Here is an 18,251-nt window from a genome sequence, read left to right as displayed (position 1 = left end):
CACCAGGGAATCCATGTGCCTTAGAGTGATTTTATCTTTAGATTTTAGGAATTTGAGCTATTGTACTAGTATTGTTTGGCTGGGAAAAAAAAATATGAGAATTTTCACAAATTTTCAGAAAAAAATGCATTTTGAAGATTTTTGTAAGCATATTCATCTGATTTTTGGACAAGTTCGGAACTGGAATATATATTTTTATTCCTCCAGATTTCACGATTTTGTATCACCACTAACTAGGAGGTCTCATTTGGCAAAAGATTCTGGAGTAGGTGAAGAAGCAGTACACAGTTATAAAACAAATTTTACCATTTCTGTGCTTATGTCACCATCTTTATAAGATAAATAACTCTATCTATTGCTTACTATAGAGTTTGCACAAATAGAAAAAAAGGTTTATCTAAGTGGTTAAGCCATTGGTCAAGTGTCTTATCAGTCAGGTCATGCAAGGAGTTGAATAGCCTTGGAGCTATTCAACAGCTGAAGCTGCAAATGGAAAGCAGTGCCTTTTGCCTCTTAGTATTTGAAAGCTGTCTGTATTCATGGTCAATGAAGTGGCCTTACTATTGAACAAGTGGTTGGTGCTCTGAATCCAGTTTCATAACACAGTTTAACAAGAAGGGAAGCTTGCACAGCAGCTGATGACTGTTGCATTTGTTTATGAATAAAATAAACAGAATATTTCCATGTCATAGGGAAATGATAGTTATGACTTGCTAAACATTACTTCATTTCTGTGTATATGTTCAAACATGTTTGTTGACAGAAAAAAAAAATTATATATTTATAAAGAAAATTAAGTAAAAGGCTCAAAAATATTTAGAAAAGTCCACCCATTGGCTCCCCACTGGTAGATTTCATGTGTAAATCAATGCCTGGAAACCAGGATCTGATGCAGCAGAATAGCCATAGCTGACTATGAATCCCCCTCAGGAAGATGGTAGTAAAAGCGGAATGAGGAGCTGGTTAAAAAGAGAGAGAGAGAGAGAGAGAGAATGTTTTCATGTTGACCCTGTAACTAGCTGCTTCATTGATTATATTCAATGTCTGTTGCATTCAAAATGTGAAACTATGTTTAGCAGCATGACTTCTTTCTTCCTTTGCCAGTAGTTGAATTACTACCACTACCATTTTGGCTTCTGTTTTTGAGTGTTCATTCTGCATGTGCAAGAGGGAGTGTGAATTCCTATTCACTAGAAAGACAATTTAAAGGAAAAAAAAATTAACCAAGTCTCTTGAACTCCTTGCAAAATTTGTGATGCAGGAAGGTATTGTAGAGGAAAGTGACCTGCAGCCCCCATGCAACATGCTTTGCTCATGAGATAGATGGCTATAATTTACTCCTGCCTGAAACACTGGTATTTATTATGTCTTTCCTTGGCCAAAGGGTAAACACCATCTCCAGATAAATAGATTTTTTATATATATTTTTTTTTAAACGAGAAATGCTCAAGACTGCTGAAGGTCAAGTGAAAGACGTAAACAGGGTTGCTTTTTCTTTTCCAAGTAATCAGAATAACTCTCCTTATGTGACTGCATGAAAAAACATTTTTTTCCTGTGTCAGTCACACATGCATGCACATGCATGTAAGCAGAGACACACACACGCCTTGACCCCAGTTATATAGGAGTACCCTAGTCATATTGCTGGACACTGTGAATACTGGGAACAGCAGTGTAAAATTTGGCTTTAAAACTCATTTGCACCTGTTCTCTTGGTTCACAGCTGGATGAGCATATTGGTTCCCCTAGATAAGCCCAAATAACTATAGCCCTGGTTCAAATTAAGGCCTATTTCCTCTGGCCTTAGGCATTTGGGTACTGAAGCCAAATTGTCAGCTGCTGCTTTTGTCTGGGAGCTTTAATAATTGTTCAGTGTAATAGTCTCAAAATCCTCAGTGGAAAGACCTAGCCTTTAGAGTAGACAAAACACTGCAAAGACATATTAGTAATTAATGTAAAAAGCACAAAAATTTCCCAAGCCGGGTCCTAATTTTAGAGTTAATCGTAACAAATGAGATTTTTCATTTCTGATTTTCTGCTGTTAAGAACTGCTGCTTATTTATGGGTACATATAACTCGCAGAAGTATTCTGAATATCTTTACTTTATAAACATTGTGTTTGTCTAAGCTGTCTTAGTTTTTCAATACTAGCAATTCTCTTCTTCCATAACAAGTATTTTAAAAAAATGTTGTTAAACACACAAGTAGTCTATCAGCTTTTCTTACACCATGTGGCTTTTAAGATGGTTCCCCTCTCTTCTAAAAATTGTCTCCTTTTACTGATCAGCTGAAGAGATCTATTTTTCCTTGTAAAAAATTCTGGCATGCTGAGCAGCCAAAGTAGAAAACAGACCTAATGCTGGAAAACAAAAGATAGAGTAGATTAGGAATCAAGTTTGTTGTTTTTCAGCAACAAGTAGAGCTAATATTCCATAGACAGTCAGGCCATTCCCAGACAGTCTCTGTGACAGGGCCAAATGTTAGAATTTTGATTGGAGAAACCAGATTGATGTCCATTAAAATAAATGTCTTCAGAGCTTTTTATTAGTTTCTTATTCTCCCCAGCTGAACCTCCTTTCCTATCTTTCCTGAGATAGCAGCATTTGTTGACATCCTAAATAGCCACCTGAAATCAGGTTGATATGAATGCCTGGTTCTATGAGCATACTCTACTTCCACATGTATGGGAATACTTTTGTGTATATATACAATGTCATAACACCCTTGTTAGCATTAATATGCAGAATACATATGTATATTTATTTATATTCTGTATGTTAATTTATTTATATAGCAAATGCCTACATTAATACAGAGAGAGTTGTACCTTGCTGATTTTAATATCTTTGAGTTTTGTCCCGATCATCAGAGTTTCAGATGCTACTGAGCTATTTGCAGCTATCCAGACAATAAAAATATAATTCATCTGAAAGGTTAGGCAAGACTGGTTCTACCAGAACTCTTTCTTATACATCAGCAGATAATATTTCATGGTTTTTTAGCTCATAACTGTGCTGTTACAGAGCCAAGTCACTGTGCTTAAAAGTATACTTACTTGCATGAATGAACAGTGAGTGAAAACCATTAATGTCCCAGAATGCACTACTCACCAATACTCATTTTTGTTGTAGCCAGAGTTTCTTAGCGTGTTTCTGCTTCATCTAAACCTGTCAATACCTCAATTAGCGCTTGCTTCTCTTCCTCTGTGAGGGACATTTACACATGTCATTTTACAGCCTCCAAAATCTAAAAAACCCATGGGAATAGTTGGGTCATAAAATACAGCCTGATCGGAGTTTATGTTTTCCAGTGATTTTCTGGTTTAAAAAAAAACAAAAACAAACAAAAAACCCCCCCACCACCAGAACCGTAAACTGTTTGGTTGTTTTTAATGAAAAAACAATAACAAAAACAAAAACAAAAGACACAAGTGTATTTTTTTTTTTAATTAAAAAGCACTTACAGAAAGTTTAAAGAATAACAAGTTCTAAGAAAATGAGTCCTACCATGTGATTCTGCAGTCTGTGCTTTTACTGATTTGTGTTCAGTAAGTCTCAAAAAATTAGAGCACTGTACTTTACAATTATGATAACATTAAACCTCTAATATAGCATTAAAACTTCATGCTGTCTTGATGGCAGATTAAATTCAATTTAAGATCAAAGCATAGGACAAGATATGTAAAATTATATACTGCTGGTTTTAACTATAACAGTCCTGCTCATTGCAAACTGACTTTTATACAGGGAGAAGAAACATGGCAATTGATCTGGAATAGAAAGTGACCCAAAAGAAATTTATACTTAATGGATACATGTTTCTAATACAAATTTTTAAACATCTATACTTTTCAACAGTAGTGATGATAAGAATAACACCATCCATTAATTTATTGTGAAAGAAGATGGTCTAAATTTTCATAAATCACAAATATATGTTAATATATTTATATTTTAATAGATCTTTGATCACTTATTTTTCTTGACAATTAGACAAGCTCTGAGAATACTGATTTTCCAGTGCCTCATGTGGGTTACCATAATTTGTCATAAATTTCCACAGGCTTTTACTATAACTGACTGCAGGGAACAAAGCTGTCAGCTTATCATTTCCCATTTTCTTTCTCTTGGTTATTAGGAAGTGCAGTTAGACAAAATGGCAATTGAAGCTGCATGACAATGCAAAAGAAAGTCATTCATTTCAGTACCATGTCAAAGTCAAAGGAAAGACCAAAAAATATAAGAAGCTGCTGTGTATCATCTGAAGACAGCAGTTTGCACTATACAAACATAATGCTAATGCATGGAAAGACCTCAGGAAGAGGGAAAAAATACCTCTGCAATTTGAGAGAAAAGACCTTTTTTATTTTATTAATGTGTCTTTTGGTTAAAATTCATAGTTGTCATGCAAAATAAATCAACTTCTTTTCCTATAATGTGACCTGAAACTGCTTCTGAGTGAATAAGGTATGAACCCTAAACGTTCGCAGCCTTTAGCCTGACATATTCAATCAGATCATGAGGCGCTGGTGAAACTGCCAAGTTTTCAAGACATCATTGTCATTCTTATTAAAGCTTAGCATCAAACAAGGCCTGTTCTAGCTTGGAAACACATGTTTGAATAATACTTATAATCAAAGTAACTTAATTTATATCAGTGGAATACCTAGCTGAAATCATATCTTAGAGTGAACAGAATCCTTATTCATTCCTACCTTGTGATATATGTCTTTAGATTTTTTTTTCAAAGATTACCTTGCAGAGATGTTCTAATGTCCTAATAATGAAGTTTTTACGTATCACTGAGTTCCATGTTTTGATACAGGATTTGTAATGCAAACTTAGGTTGCTGGGACATGGGCTGATCATGTCTGTGTTTACTTTCCCTCTATTATTTATATGTCATCATTCTCATGGATGTCACTCTTCACTAAATATAAAGTTGCAATTTCTGCTGTGCACAGGATCTTTTTCCATGACAGTACTGTGTTTCATACTGTTCTTTCAGAAAATTGTTATGCTAATAGGACTGCTAATGAAGCTCTTGCTTATTCTCCAGAAATCTGTTTATGTAACAGTTACTAATGGAAAGTCAGTAGCCCTCCTTTTAGGGCAGGTTGAGAGTCATATGATTTGTTTTGCTTTATTAACAAAAATATCAGGAATACACTCATCTGGATTTATTTTGTATATGCTGTAGATTACTGAAACTAACACTGAATATATAATTTAGCCTGTCACATTAATTCATCAAGTTTTTGCTTCTCTCCTCAAAATTCTCAGGTTTATGCATTTGAAATCATTTCCCCTAGTCTGAAACCTCAGCAGTAATTAATTTCAAAGGATTTGCTTTTTCAATTTGGAATTTATACCATATTGATTAGTTAGTGACTAGGTGACTTATGTAAGTAATGTTTCTATTTGAGAGTTGCATTGCTTACACCAACGGAAAAAAAAAAAAAAAAAAGAATCATTACCTATTCAAAGCAATATAATAAAATATGCATTCAGAATTCACCTTCATGAAATATTTAAATATATGAGATTGAATTTTTAAAATATTTATCCTAAAAGAATATGTCTCTGAGAAGGTTCACAATAAAGAGCACAACTGGATCACAAACATGAAGTTCATTTTCAAATTTACTGAATATTTATAGAAAATAATTTTAATTATTCGCTTTGCTCATTTTCATTATTCTACTAAGGAAAACAGAAGTTAAAGAAAAACAGGAGGGAATAATTATACAACCATCGTTTTTGTGAAAATAATTTCTATTCATAAAAACAGGATGCTTACTTTTGTTTTAACATACTTTTTTCACCTTTTGAGGCATGCAGTATTCTTTGATTTCTAGTCTTACATATCTCTTGAGGATGAGGGTTAAGAGCAATATTTTCACCTGCTACAGAGGTCATAGTTTTGCCAAGTCCCATTGAGGAGTCCCATCGATTTAAAATTCACTGCTAGGCTCATTGCACCATTTGAATTCTGGAGAAATGCTGCTTAAGTAAGCAAGAATGTCACAACAGAAAGGGAAAGCTGAATTAAAGAGAAGAATTTCAGTAACTCACTAATTGAGTTGTAGAAGTCTACTAAATTTGAAAATATGGTAATAAGTAGAAATCAAGTAATTATACTGTGATAGCTTGTCCCTCTTAAAAGTCATTTTTTTGTATGAGCTTTCTTTGCCTGAGCAAAAGCGGATTGAGAAAGACAGAGTTTATTGTGTGTGATGGAAAATATCATCTGTCATGGAGAGAAAAATATTCTCGCTGTGGTAGACCAACATGAGAGGATATGCTAAATTTGGCTTAAATGTTAAATTAGAATTAAAATTATTATTATTTTTTCAATATAATCCAACTTTAGTGCAGTTTGCTCTTACCCAAGTCCCTATTCTCATTTTTGATGTTATTTTTACCTAGGGTTGTTAAAGCACATCACAGGGCCATGGTACTTTGTTCTAGAAGTTGTACAAGAAAACCAGATGTGGTTCATCACCATGCTTATTAGAGTATTGTTGTGCATTTCTCTGCAACTGAGCAAGGCATTGCAGGTACTTGAAGGATCAGTGTAAAGAAAAGGCTTTTGAGGGCACAGTTTATCTGGTTTGATGAACACCACTGTGAAAATCTTTCCATTGAGGAAGTCTATGATGACTACCAAGATGCTTGCAAGATGAATCCCACTGTGATGGCAGATATTTCCCACTTCGTGGAGCTGTTGGCATAGCTGCTTCCTGGATGGGTGCAGGCAGACTCCAAACTGGCCTCTTCATGCATGCTCCAGTAAAGAAATCAAGTTACTTGGTATTTACAATGTCAGGGAAGAGATCTTAAGACCAAAAGTGGAGACATGATGAGACATGGTGATGTGCCAGGAGTTGTATCACTGACAGCAGCCAGGACATGTCTGTTATCAAGCACACTCAAATTCTCACTGCATTGAGTTATGTACATGTCATTAAGTCATGAAATTTGTTTTTCTGCTGCATCTTTTCTATTCTTTCTCAAGAGCAATTTTAATTTTCATTAATGTTTGGATGTGAGCAGCACTCCAACTTTTAAAACAGCTCAAAACACATTGTACAGTGTCATATGGCATCTCCCACTGATTTTGTTGTTGACTTTGTTGTATTCCTCTCCTAACCACCACTAAGTTGCCAGAAAAATTGCCATTTGGAGTCTATAGATAGTTTAGTTTAGTTTAGTTTAGTTAGTTTAGTTCTTAAATGTATTGAGAACTTCAGTCAGTCTTAGAATCATTTAGGGTTCCGCCATGATATTTAGTGTTTAATTACAAATTAAAAGTCTTATCAAGATAATTAAATGTTTTCATTTTTAGTTGCATTCAGTTTCTGACAGAACATTAAGCAGTAGCAGAGAATAGAAAGTCAAATTAAGTAATTTTTACTGAATCTCAGGAAAGGTCCAAATTTGATTTTTTTTAAGAATTGAACAAAATTTTCTTATTTCATCTTGACCAGTTCCATGATTATTACGAGTAATTTCTACTGCTGATGTATTCATTTCAATTTTTAATGATGAAGTTGTTAATAGTATAAAGTAATGAGGTTATTCCCTACAGGATTGGCATGAAGAAGGGTAAGATAATGAATTGACCTGGAAAAAGGAGTAAACAAATCAGCTTTCCAAATGGAAGCCCAACATTAAACAGAGAAATCTCCTAGATTAATGCCACTGACATTGAAATTGAAATCACCATAATCTATAAACTATAGCTTCTATTTGGTCCAATAGACCAGCTTTAACATTGTCCAGAGCCACATGGCATGCTTCAGAGAATGATGGGGAGAACCCCAGAGGAAATAGACTTGGATTAATTTGTCCCACAGGGACAAATTATGGCATGTGAATCATATCGATATACTTCCAATTGCATCTGCTTAGATGCATAGAATCATAGAATCACAGAATCGTTAAGGTTGGAAAAGACCTCCAAGATATCTGGCCCAACCATCCCGCTACCACCAATGTCACCCACTAAACCATATCTCTAACCACGTCCAACCTTTACTTAAACACCCCCAGGGACGGTGACTCCACCATCTCCCTGGGCAACCCATTCCAATGCTTAACTAAGGCATCCTAGGACAATATCACATTTATATATAAAATATATACTCAGTTTGTTTTTTTACATTTTTTTTAGAATATTTTTTTTCAGAAAAGAAGCAGCATATTCAACTCAAGTTATTTGCATCAATAATCTGATTAAAGATAGTTTGAGGATGAAGATATACATTGCCTAAAATATCTTTGGGAACATGGCTTTGTTACCAGAAATCTTTTGACAACGAGGAAGATAAAAAGAAGAGCTTATGGTTTAGGATCATTGGAGATAAATGTGAAAAGTAAAAAATCAGCTTTGGAGGAAGGAGAAATATTTAGCTGTGAGGCATTGCTATGGCAATAAAGAATCAGTGTGGAAGATTATGTGAGAGGAAGGAAAAGATAAGTATGGTTAAGGCTGTATCTGAAGAATAAAGTTATCTTTTTTTACACGTTTTTATGCCATTCTTATTAAGAAAGTTTGTTGGAAAAAAATAAGCTTCATAAGACAGCATCTGTTTTTAAAAAAGGAAGCAAGATGGTCATGGTGTTTTCTTTGGTACTGTGGGACATCAGGGGACTTTTGATAGACACTTGTTCAGGAGAGCCGAATGTGGACCAGTAGTCTGTGAGACAGACTCATGGAGGTCCATGGGATTAAAATTCAGATCCAATCATCTTCTCATTTTCTGTGGGGGCATAGTGCCTGAGAAGCAGGAAGAAGGTAGACCTGCCAGTGCAAGGCTCACCTGCTCCAAATGCTGAGCCCTCTTGCCCGGATGCATGGACACCCCGAGTGCTCATGTACCTTGTGGGGAGGCACATGCCACCCCTCAGCTCCAGGGTGGGCCAAACACATGGTCCCTCTATCACGGGAGAACAAGATATTTGAAACAGGAGATAAGTAGGAGATACTGATGGGAAAGAAGATTGCAGTTGTAGAGAAAATAATTAGGGCATTTGGGAGGTTGGAAGGATTTCATTAGGGAAGTAAAATGAGACTGGAGAAAGAAAATGTTGCTGTAGGGGGTTAGGGAGCATGTGAGAACGTGAGGAGGTTGCAGTAAGAAGAAGACAGAAAGAGGTGAAGGGGAGTGGAGTGTGTTTCACTGAGGGGAAATGAGGAAGATGTGCAGAAATTCTTCAAATGAAGAAGGAAGGGATGTGTGGGAGTCTTGGAAAATTATGGAAGAAAGCAAGGGGGTGACACAAACTAATGATGTCAGTGTGAACTCTTTAATAACCTGCCACTCATCTGAATTGGTTCTCTTACTGCATAAAGGGATGTATGGGTCTATTTTAAGTATTGTGGAAAAGGGCAGATATGTTCAAGTGCACATACTTGTGCATACGGGGCCCACAAGCCTACAACTCTGCAGGCCTCGTAGTTTCTTTGTTCAGACACAAAACTTTGATGGCCTGAAAAAATGACCTTTTGAAAATAACCTCCTTGGGGGTATCAGTGCCTGGAAAGACTCTAAGTAAAACTGAAGATTTTTCTGTTCTCTAGAAGACGATATCAGTCACGTCCTAATTTTCAATTTTGATTATTCATCATTTCTTCTCTTTGAGTGCTTCTCTTTGACAAAAATAATTGGAATCTAATAACAAAATAGTCAAATGACATACATTGTCACTAATGTATATCACTGCTTAAAGAGCCATATGTCTCACACAAGATCGTTCTAAGGATTCTTCCTGTAATTAGATCCCATTCGTAATTCTCACCCACACTCCACGGCCTTGATCATTTTAAAATTGGTTTATTGGTTCAGGAGTCCTTTGTACAGAATGGGCTGCATCCTGACATATTGTCATATCCAAGCATCAATAGCTCTGACATGTGAAAAGGTCATGCCACCAAACATTAGCATTTCAAAACAGCAATTATAGTAATTCATTTCAATAAGACTTTTTTAAATTTATGTATTTTTTTTTTCTGTCTGATAGTAATAGATATAATCTATACAGGAGAAAGAATTAGGAAGGCCTCAAACCAGGTTCAGTGCCAATGTCATCTTCTTAAAATTGAGACCCAGGGAAGTTAAGATGGAATAAGTGAATTGTACTGATAAGAAGGGGCAAGTGTTCATGCATAAAAATGAGAATAGGACTATTTCAGGAGTCAGCCCTGGAGTATAAGAGCTTAGTGAAGTGATTCTTTATTGCCACTTTATGTAAGTTGAAAGGAGTGGACTGATACTTTCAGGGGAGAGCAGTTCTGTGTGCTATCCAGGGCTTTCCAGCTTTTCCCAAGCAGGTAAGTTGTCATAACTATAAGAGAGACTTACAGACTTTTATTTCTTGTATTCACAAATGCCCAGATGCTATTCATCAGTGGACAAATCATATGGTAAGAAAAAGACTGACTAGTGAGGACATAAAAGCGACCATCCTGTTTCAGAAAATGAATTATCCTTCCAAAATGTAAAAAATACTTAGATTTTATGTCAATTCTCATGAGAAAGAAAGTATTTTTTCAACTTTAAGAAATTTTAGAGTCCTGAATAATTAATGAAGTTGATGATTGTATCCCAACTGTTCTGCAAATTCTGCAAATAACTTTCAAATATATTAAATGCAAATCAAGATAGGTTTATTTTCAAGATAGGTTTATTTATATATTTAATTATACCTGCAGTTGAGTACAGTTTAACTATGTCTTCAGCACATACATGTACTATAAGCCCTTTGGTACAGAGCTGCTCTTTTCATTTTGTACATCTTCTGGCTTAATGGAGCTCTCATTTTGATAGGCCATTACTGTAATGTACAAGGATAGAGCATATATCTGTCAGTAAATAAAACAGGTAAATGTACTTTCTGTTAACTTTGTGCATATTTGTGATAAACGTATAGTAAAATGTTCACCAGAAGGTATAAGAAATTTCTATCAGTTCTTTATTGGTCCAATTTCTGAGTGTTTGTTACTTACAGTACTTTTATGTGCTGTGCATATTGTAGTTATGGTACAAATTTTCCTATGGGCAGAAAAATAAATGGAGCCAAGTTTCATTTGGATGTGCATCTTCTGTCTCTATAGACACACTGTCCAGTCTTTGCTCTTCTCTGTTAAGTTCCCTTTGAGGCTCATCTTCTCTTTTAAGATTTTCTCACATAAAATTGAAAGTAAAATCCTTTCATGCATTTTCGGCCATCTGTTCAAATATGGACAAACTGAATGAGACACAGACTGGATGGTCAACCTTCCCGGTCAGAGTAGTTACCTCACTGAAGAACTGTCTTTGTTGCTCTGTCTGTTTTTAGTTCCAGCTATGATAACTTCCTATCCAAACACCACCCTTGCAACACAAGGTCAAAAGAAGGAGATGAGCTGCACGGCACATGGAGAGAAACCCATCATAGTCCGCTGGGAGAAAGAGGACCGAATAATTAACCCTGAAATGTCCCGTTATCTTGTTTCCACCAAAGAAGTTGGAGATGAAGTGATCTCTACTCTGCAGGTAAGAAAATAAAGTGACCCATGACTCATTTACATGTATGAGATTGTTGCTTGGTTTGATTTTGATTTTGATAGGGATGCACAGCTATTTCTTCCTAGAAGGCCAAAGCCCCACCACTTGCTCCATCTGTGGCACAGACCTGGAGAGCTAGGCTGACTACTGTTGCCACCAAGAGGAAGTAGAGGAAATGTCGATGTCCCATCTCCCAGAAAAATCAGTCACCATCTTCATGACCTTATGCTACAGAGGCAACAAGAGAGCAAGGCTGACTCACAGCCCCTCCATCCTTTCTGTCTCAGGAGCAACATGGCTCATGCCTTGTCCTGTCCTTCATGGGGCAACATGGCTCAATTTTCAGTACACTGCTGATAAGCGTTGAGTGAATATCTGACCATTAGATGTGATGGGTGTCAGGTTTAACTTGACCAAAGTCGTTAAGCTATTCTGATATAAAAATACAGTCATTTAAAAATATTTTTTCTCCCTTCCTTTTACTCTGTGGGGCTTGTGAGCCATACATGGACAATTTTACAAAGTAAGGTTAGTCATCAGATTCAAAATAAAATAGAAGGAAAAAGCACATGTAGTAAGTAGTATAGCTACTGCTGCCAGTAGTATTTGGCACTTATATACAGTAGCAGAAGTCACCAAGCCACATAGCAACAGGGCATAATCTTCATCTTCACTTCTCCTTCTCTGACAGGCAGCTCTCTGGTGATGCGGCAACAGTGCCATCTTGGCTGATAAATCAGTATGTGGGGCTCCACTAACTTCTAAGTAGCTGACATGGGTTAGATTGAGAGGCTACATGAGTAGCACTGTTGTTTTGGGAACTTAAGGCCATCCCAAGGTCATGGAAGCAAAGGAAATTCATGCTGTTCTGGTGTCACCTATAATGGATAGGGTTATGATATTAACCTCAGTATAAAACTTTTTCCACTCAAGTTTGAACTTTTCCAACACAAGCAAGTTTCCAGTCCATACCTTTATATTTTTACATGTACTTTAGGAAATCTAAAATATTTTTAAATATATATTTTAATTCAAAAATATTCATTTTCCATTTTTCAGTCACATTCCTAAAAATATATTTATTGGGCTCAGGGAAATAATTCTCCAGCTCTCCTCTGATTCTACCTATATTCTGTTGTAAGTCTTAAGGTATATCTCTTTCTTCACTAGCCAAAAATTTTGTTGGATGATATCCAGCGAAAGTTTGGTTTTGCTTTCATTGAGGGAACTTTGTCATTGAGGAAGGATGTGTGAATTTGTATATATTAGTACATTTGTGTTTTGAATAATATTCAAGTACAGAATAGACATTTAGACTTTTCTGCCCTCATTCATCTTATTGGCTTTAAAAAGATAGTGCCTGGATGCACAACAATGTTTATTTTTTGAAGGCTGGAGACCTGCTTGGAGAATTCCCTTCTGAAGCTGTTGTATACAGTAGTGGCATTCTACATCCATATCTATTTTACATACAAAACTTTTGACTTCTGAGAGACAAAATGCCCTCAAACTAGAAAACATTGGGATTAAGGTTGTCTTTGAAGCCTTTAATTGAGTGCTTTTGTGTGTGTATGATGATGTGATCCTTAGTTGTATACTCAGCTTTTATTTTTTCTGCAGGACCCCTGCCTCAGTCAGGCATGACTTGGATTTTCTCTGGAGTTGAATTAGGGTTAAGTAATGAAAGACACTGTGTGATGCAAGGCTGATCATTGAAACCAAACTTTTCACAGGTGGCCAATAATTGTGTGTTCTTTGTTTTCTAGGTACTTGCCTTGAGCCCTTGGGGTCTGATTTGCAGAAGTACTAAGCCCTCATAGCTGCAGCTTAACTCAAAGGAAGCTGTTATGAACACATGAAATGCTATTTATTGCTAAGGACTCCGAGGGGGGAAAAGAAGGCCCTAGATGTATCAAATTGGGCTCTGAAAACTTTTGTTCTTCTATCTTAAAGCTCAGCCACATGTGCAACTTAACACAGATTGGCAAGTTACCACATCTCAGATGGTAACTCTTCAATATCCTTGTAGTGAGTGGGAAATAAATCCATTTATCTTAACCAGTGGTGAATAAGAGTTGCACTCATATTACCTTGGCTTCACCAAGGAGTAAAGAGCACATGGAGTTACCATGGATGAGCTAATATGTGGCAACTTGTCAAGCAGCCACAAACATTATCATATGTCTGGTTCCTTAATTCCCCATACAAAATGGTGGTAATGCTTTTCATGATGTCAGGGTTTATGAAAATAAATTCACTCATGTTCCTGCAATGGGAATTGCATAGGTGAATGTCACAGAAAATGCTATGAGAGAATGAATACGTCTGTCTTCAGGGCACAGTTTGAACTGTGTGCAGTAAATAAAGTGTGAAGAGCACACTGAACAATGAGAAGAAAATGTCATTTGGAATATGTGCTCATTTATAAAATCCTCTCCCTCTCGTACTTTGAATGAAGCAGTGGTCCTGTAGAAAAATATCATTATGATCATGTATGTAAAGAAAATATATAATTGTCTATGTTATAAAATAGAAAATTGAAAGGAAAGACCACCCAAATTTTATTATGAGGCATCATGCAGAATACTACACGGTTCACCAGCAGTATTTGAACCTTTATTTCCTCCACACAGACTTCAGTGACTTGAGTTATTTTCAGAACTATCTGGAAAATTTTGGAGGCAGCAGAAGGCACCATTTTGTATGGCAAATTTTAGCCAACTGTTAAATACTTGGCAAACTTATGAGCGACTCGGAACAAGGCTCCTGATGAGAAGCTACAGGAATAGGTGTTTCTCCAACTCCTGACTACACATGTAGAGCTGATAGCCTGCTTCCTCAATCCAGGTGTTGCTAGTTTTGATAAGTTTCAGTATTTTGGATCCTTTACTGTGCATATGTATATATGTGTATAACATGCAATATCTGTTTACTACTGTCAAGTAAAACAGTTTGTACAATTTTTCTTGCACCATACAGAAAAGCTGTTGGTTTATTTTCTCTGCGTGCTGTTCAATCAATCACTTCTTTTCAAACCACCTATAGATTTTGCCAACTGTACGTGAAGATTCTGGCTTCTTTTCCTGCCATGCCATCAATTCTTATGGGGAGGATCGCGGAATAATTCAGCTCACTGTGCAAGGTAGGAAGAGGACAACATAAGGAAAAAAACACAGCTATTGTAGTACAGTAAGTGTATGCCATGCTCAGAAATCTGTTGGGGGAGGGAGGCTCTGGTTCCTAATTAAATGTATTCCTCATTGTCAAAGAAATGAGGAGCTGCATTAAGATGCTCAGTCTCTCATTTTCCAGCCTTGCAAATTAAATCAAAACAAAGGATAAGCTCCAGAGTCTTTCTAGATCTGTACAAATTAATAAGGAGAGTGGTTTTTTCTTAAATACACTAGCTGACAATCTACTAAAAATACTTAAAACTAATATCTTCAGTAGGAACAGTGGATATAAGGGGTTTACATTAGGGAGAAGGGAGAGAGGGTTGCATTTGTTTTTAAAGAATGAATGTGCTTAAAACACAAATAAAGCAAAAACAATCTGATTTTATTTCTAAAAAAAAAATGTTAAACCCAATGTGTGTCTACGAACAAAATATTTCAAGTTTAATCAGTCAAAATAAATTGTAATCAGTTTGTACAATGAAAGCTCCAGGAATCTACGTTGCCTGAGGCTGGGGTTCCCCTCCCACAGGGTCTCACTCAGGCAGACAGCAGCAAATTCTGGAATGGTTGAGGTGACAGTCTTGGAGATGCAGAGCAGAGGCATGACTTGGCCACTGGCCACTCCTCATTTTTCTATGATACTTGTTCCTGTGCCTATGTGCCTTTGAGTATGCACACAGCAAATTTCCAGGACTTGCAGATTTCTTTCTCCCCATTCTTTAGTTCACGTACCTGCAGATTTCACTGAATGCCTAATCATAGAATCACAGAATCATAGAATACCCCAAGTTGGAAGGGACTCACAAGGGTCATGAAGTCCAATTCCTAAAGCAGCCTGTCAAGAAATTCAGATGGAGTTTGGGAAAAAGTTCACGGCAACACCAGAGCTCAATTAAACTGCCTTTACAATTTAAAAAGACATTAGTTTGGATACAAATGCTATTTATTTACTTTCTTAATTCTGTAGAGGTAGAAAGAGGCTTTAGTGTAGTTAAGGCTTTTAAACATACTCAGATTCTTACTCCCTTTCCTCACCAAATTTAGAACTTTCAAGTTTAGCATTCATATTTCTACCATCACCTTCAATGTAAAAACTGTAGAGTATAATTGAAATGTCATGTTCAAGGCAAACGTCTTTCCCAGAATTAATAGTCCAATCTGGAGTGCTTTTAAGGAAGTGTAACTGTATGTAGCATATTAGATGGTTAAACAGAAGTTAGTATTCAATGTTATATCTGTGGGTCTTAGCTGAAAAGTGACTTTTGCTTCCTCTGTTGAGTATTCTTCTGTGGGTGATTAACTGGCTCAGGGTACTAATGAGTGACTGGAGAAAATGACATGAAAGTTTATTACCAGTAAGCCATGTGAGTGCCACGCTCATTAGTGTTATCTTGTTTTGGGTGTGGGCTTTCTTCTGACTAAAACTGAGCATTTGTGTTTACTCAGAGCCCCCTGACCCTCCTGAGATAGAAATCAGAGAGGTGAGAGCACGCAGTATTGCCCTCAGATGGACCATGGGATTTGATGGAAACAGCCCTATCACTGGCTATGATATTGAATGCAAGAATAAGTCCGGTAAGAAATAATCTTCCCTCGAAGAAATCCCTGTCACTTAACTTTCTTCAAGCCATTCGTCATTGAATTTGTATTATAAAAGATAATTCAAAAATTGAAAGTTCCTGATGGGAAATTTTACCAAGATTTATTTAATCTTTCACAGTATGATTTATCTTCATTTGTTGTCTTTTTCTGAGGTAAGGACATTATGTGTAAGAATTGCTGCATTTTCCATTTACCTGAGAAAGCTACATACAAGTAAGGGGGAAAAATTCTGTGTAAGTAGTAGTTGGTAACAGTGCTTTTTCTAGCTGATTTTTGGTCCCTGATACAGTCCCCAATCTTTTTTCCATTTGGATTTTTTTTTTCATTTCATTTTCTGTTTTTCCCTATAGAAAAATACCTGCCTTTACAATTAGCTTCTCCTGTAGTGCTGATTTTCATTTTTCTATCTATATATGAGTACATGGCACCTTACCTGGAAATTTAGCAGTGAAATTGTGTAGTTATTATAATTTATGGGTGAAGAAAGCTGTGTGGTAGTTTTGTGAAGCACCATGCTGAGTTTTCAGTAATGTACTGGAAATACTTTGAAGGATAAGACCAGCAGGACATACTGGCAGGCTAATGCAAGCAGAGACCTTTCTGCTAGGTCACCATAGAGTCATATCAATGAACATTTAATAAGATGAGTGAGATGAATGTGAAAAAATAAATACAACCTCCTAAATCAGGAAAATATTCCGGTTCTGGTAGGTGTTTTAAAAATAGTTTTTTTTCTTAAGCCCCTAAAAGTGTTCACTGTCTTTTGAAATCTAACACCATTCAAGCTGTGTTGGAACTATGTTTGTGATGTAAGATCATGCTTTAAATTAAGAACATTGATAGGCACTGTCCTTGAGTCATGTTTTGAGAAGGGAATAGAAAGAAAATTGAAATAGAACAACATTTTCATATTTTAAGTATGATTAAAAAGACACTGAGAAATTGTATTATACTGCCTTATGTTGGAGTTTATTGCACTATTTGTAAGGTGACGTAGGAATGTTTTGTGTGAGATTGTTTATACTCAGTTTATGAAAGCAACTATAGTATTTTTATAGTCTTCTCCTTTTAGTTCTGAGGTGTAAAAATGTACTTGTTCATAAAACTCTAAAATTCGCCAACTAAAAATATCCTTCTAACCATCTTTACTATCCTTCATTTCTCATATATTGTGTTTTTCCTTTGTGCTTTACTTTGTTAGGCAGAAGTATTGTGATACTTGTATTACTGGACAAAATATTTTCAAGAGTGTTAAATTATCAGTCACCATTTTCTCATGGCTTTGTAAATGAAATTGATAAAGCACAGGTGAACATGACAACTGAGAGGCTTCATGTAGAAACTCCCCACTGAGGCTGTGGTCAGGAATCACAGGTTTGGAGATACAGACTAGGCAAGGATGCCTTCAAGGGACATATATACCTAAAAGTTCCTGGATTTTTACTCTTTGTTTCTTTTTCTTTCTTTTCCGCCATCCACTTGTTCCAGAACAGTTTTTGAAAGTCATTTTGGCCTGATAGGCTCCTTTTTGACCCTAAAACATCAGTTGTATTTCTGAAGGAACAGTATAACTCAGCATAACCCATAGCTAGGAAGATTTAGCTGCTTTCCTTTTGGAGGACTGGACAAAGTCCCTTCTGACTTCAGAGCTCTAAAATATCTTTGTTAGATTTAGTTCAATGTCATCAAGTGACAAGACTGAATGCAGGCAAAAATTAAGAGGTGATCACTGTGAACTTGCATTGCAAAATTATGTCTCCGTAATATGACATGACAAATCAATAGCAAGACAGCAAAGGAAGCCTCATCAGATTGGATGAAAATATCAGGACAAAACATAGTAACAGAGGTTTAAAATTTGAAAGAAAGAAAAAAATGGGGGGTGGCAGAACCAGTGTAGGAGAAATACTTATTTACCTGGG

At 36.2% G+C, this 18,251-nt stretch overlaps 1 protein-coding gene across 3 annotated transcripts in view; it reads left to right on the top strand.

Moving 5' to 3' along the window:
• Positions 1-18,251, top strand: part of DSCAM (DS cell adhesion molecule) — a 475,409-nt gene that overhangs the window by 348,316 nt on the left and 108,842 nt on the right. For all 3 annotated transcript variants that reach the window (XR_007165989.2, XR_007165990.2, XM_048071347.2), the window contains exons 12-14: positions 11,343-11,539; positions 14,597-14,693; positions 16,174-16,302. Coding sequence is in view for 1 of the 3 variants with exons in the window: in XM_048071347.2 (XP_047927304.1) it covers positions 11,343-11,539; positions 14,597-14,693; positions 16,174-16,302 (423 nt within the window). In the remaining 2 variants the exon portion in view is untranslated. The remainder of the gene's footprint in view (positions 1-11,342; positions 11,540-14,596; positions 14,694-16,173; positions 16,303-18,251) is intronic.

This window comes from Anser cygnoides, chromosome 1, assembly GCF_040182565.1.
Source record: "Anser cygnoides isolate HZ-2024a breed goose chromosome 1, Taihu_goose_T2T_genome, whole genome shotgun sequence".
Lineage (NCBI taxonomy): Eukaryota > Metazoa > Chordata > Aves > Anseriformes > Anatidae > Anser > Anser cygnoides.
Note: the sequence above shows the minus strand (reverse complement) of the source record. Positions and strands in the feature narration are given on the sequence as shown.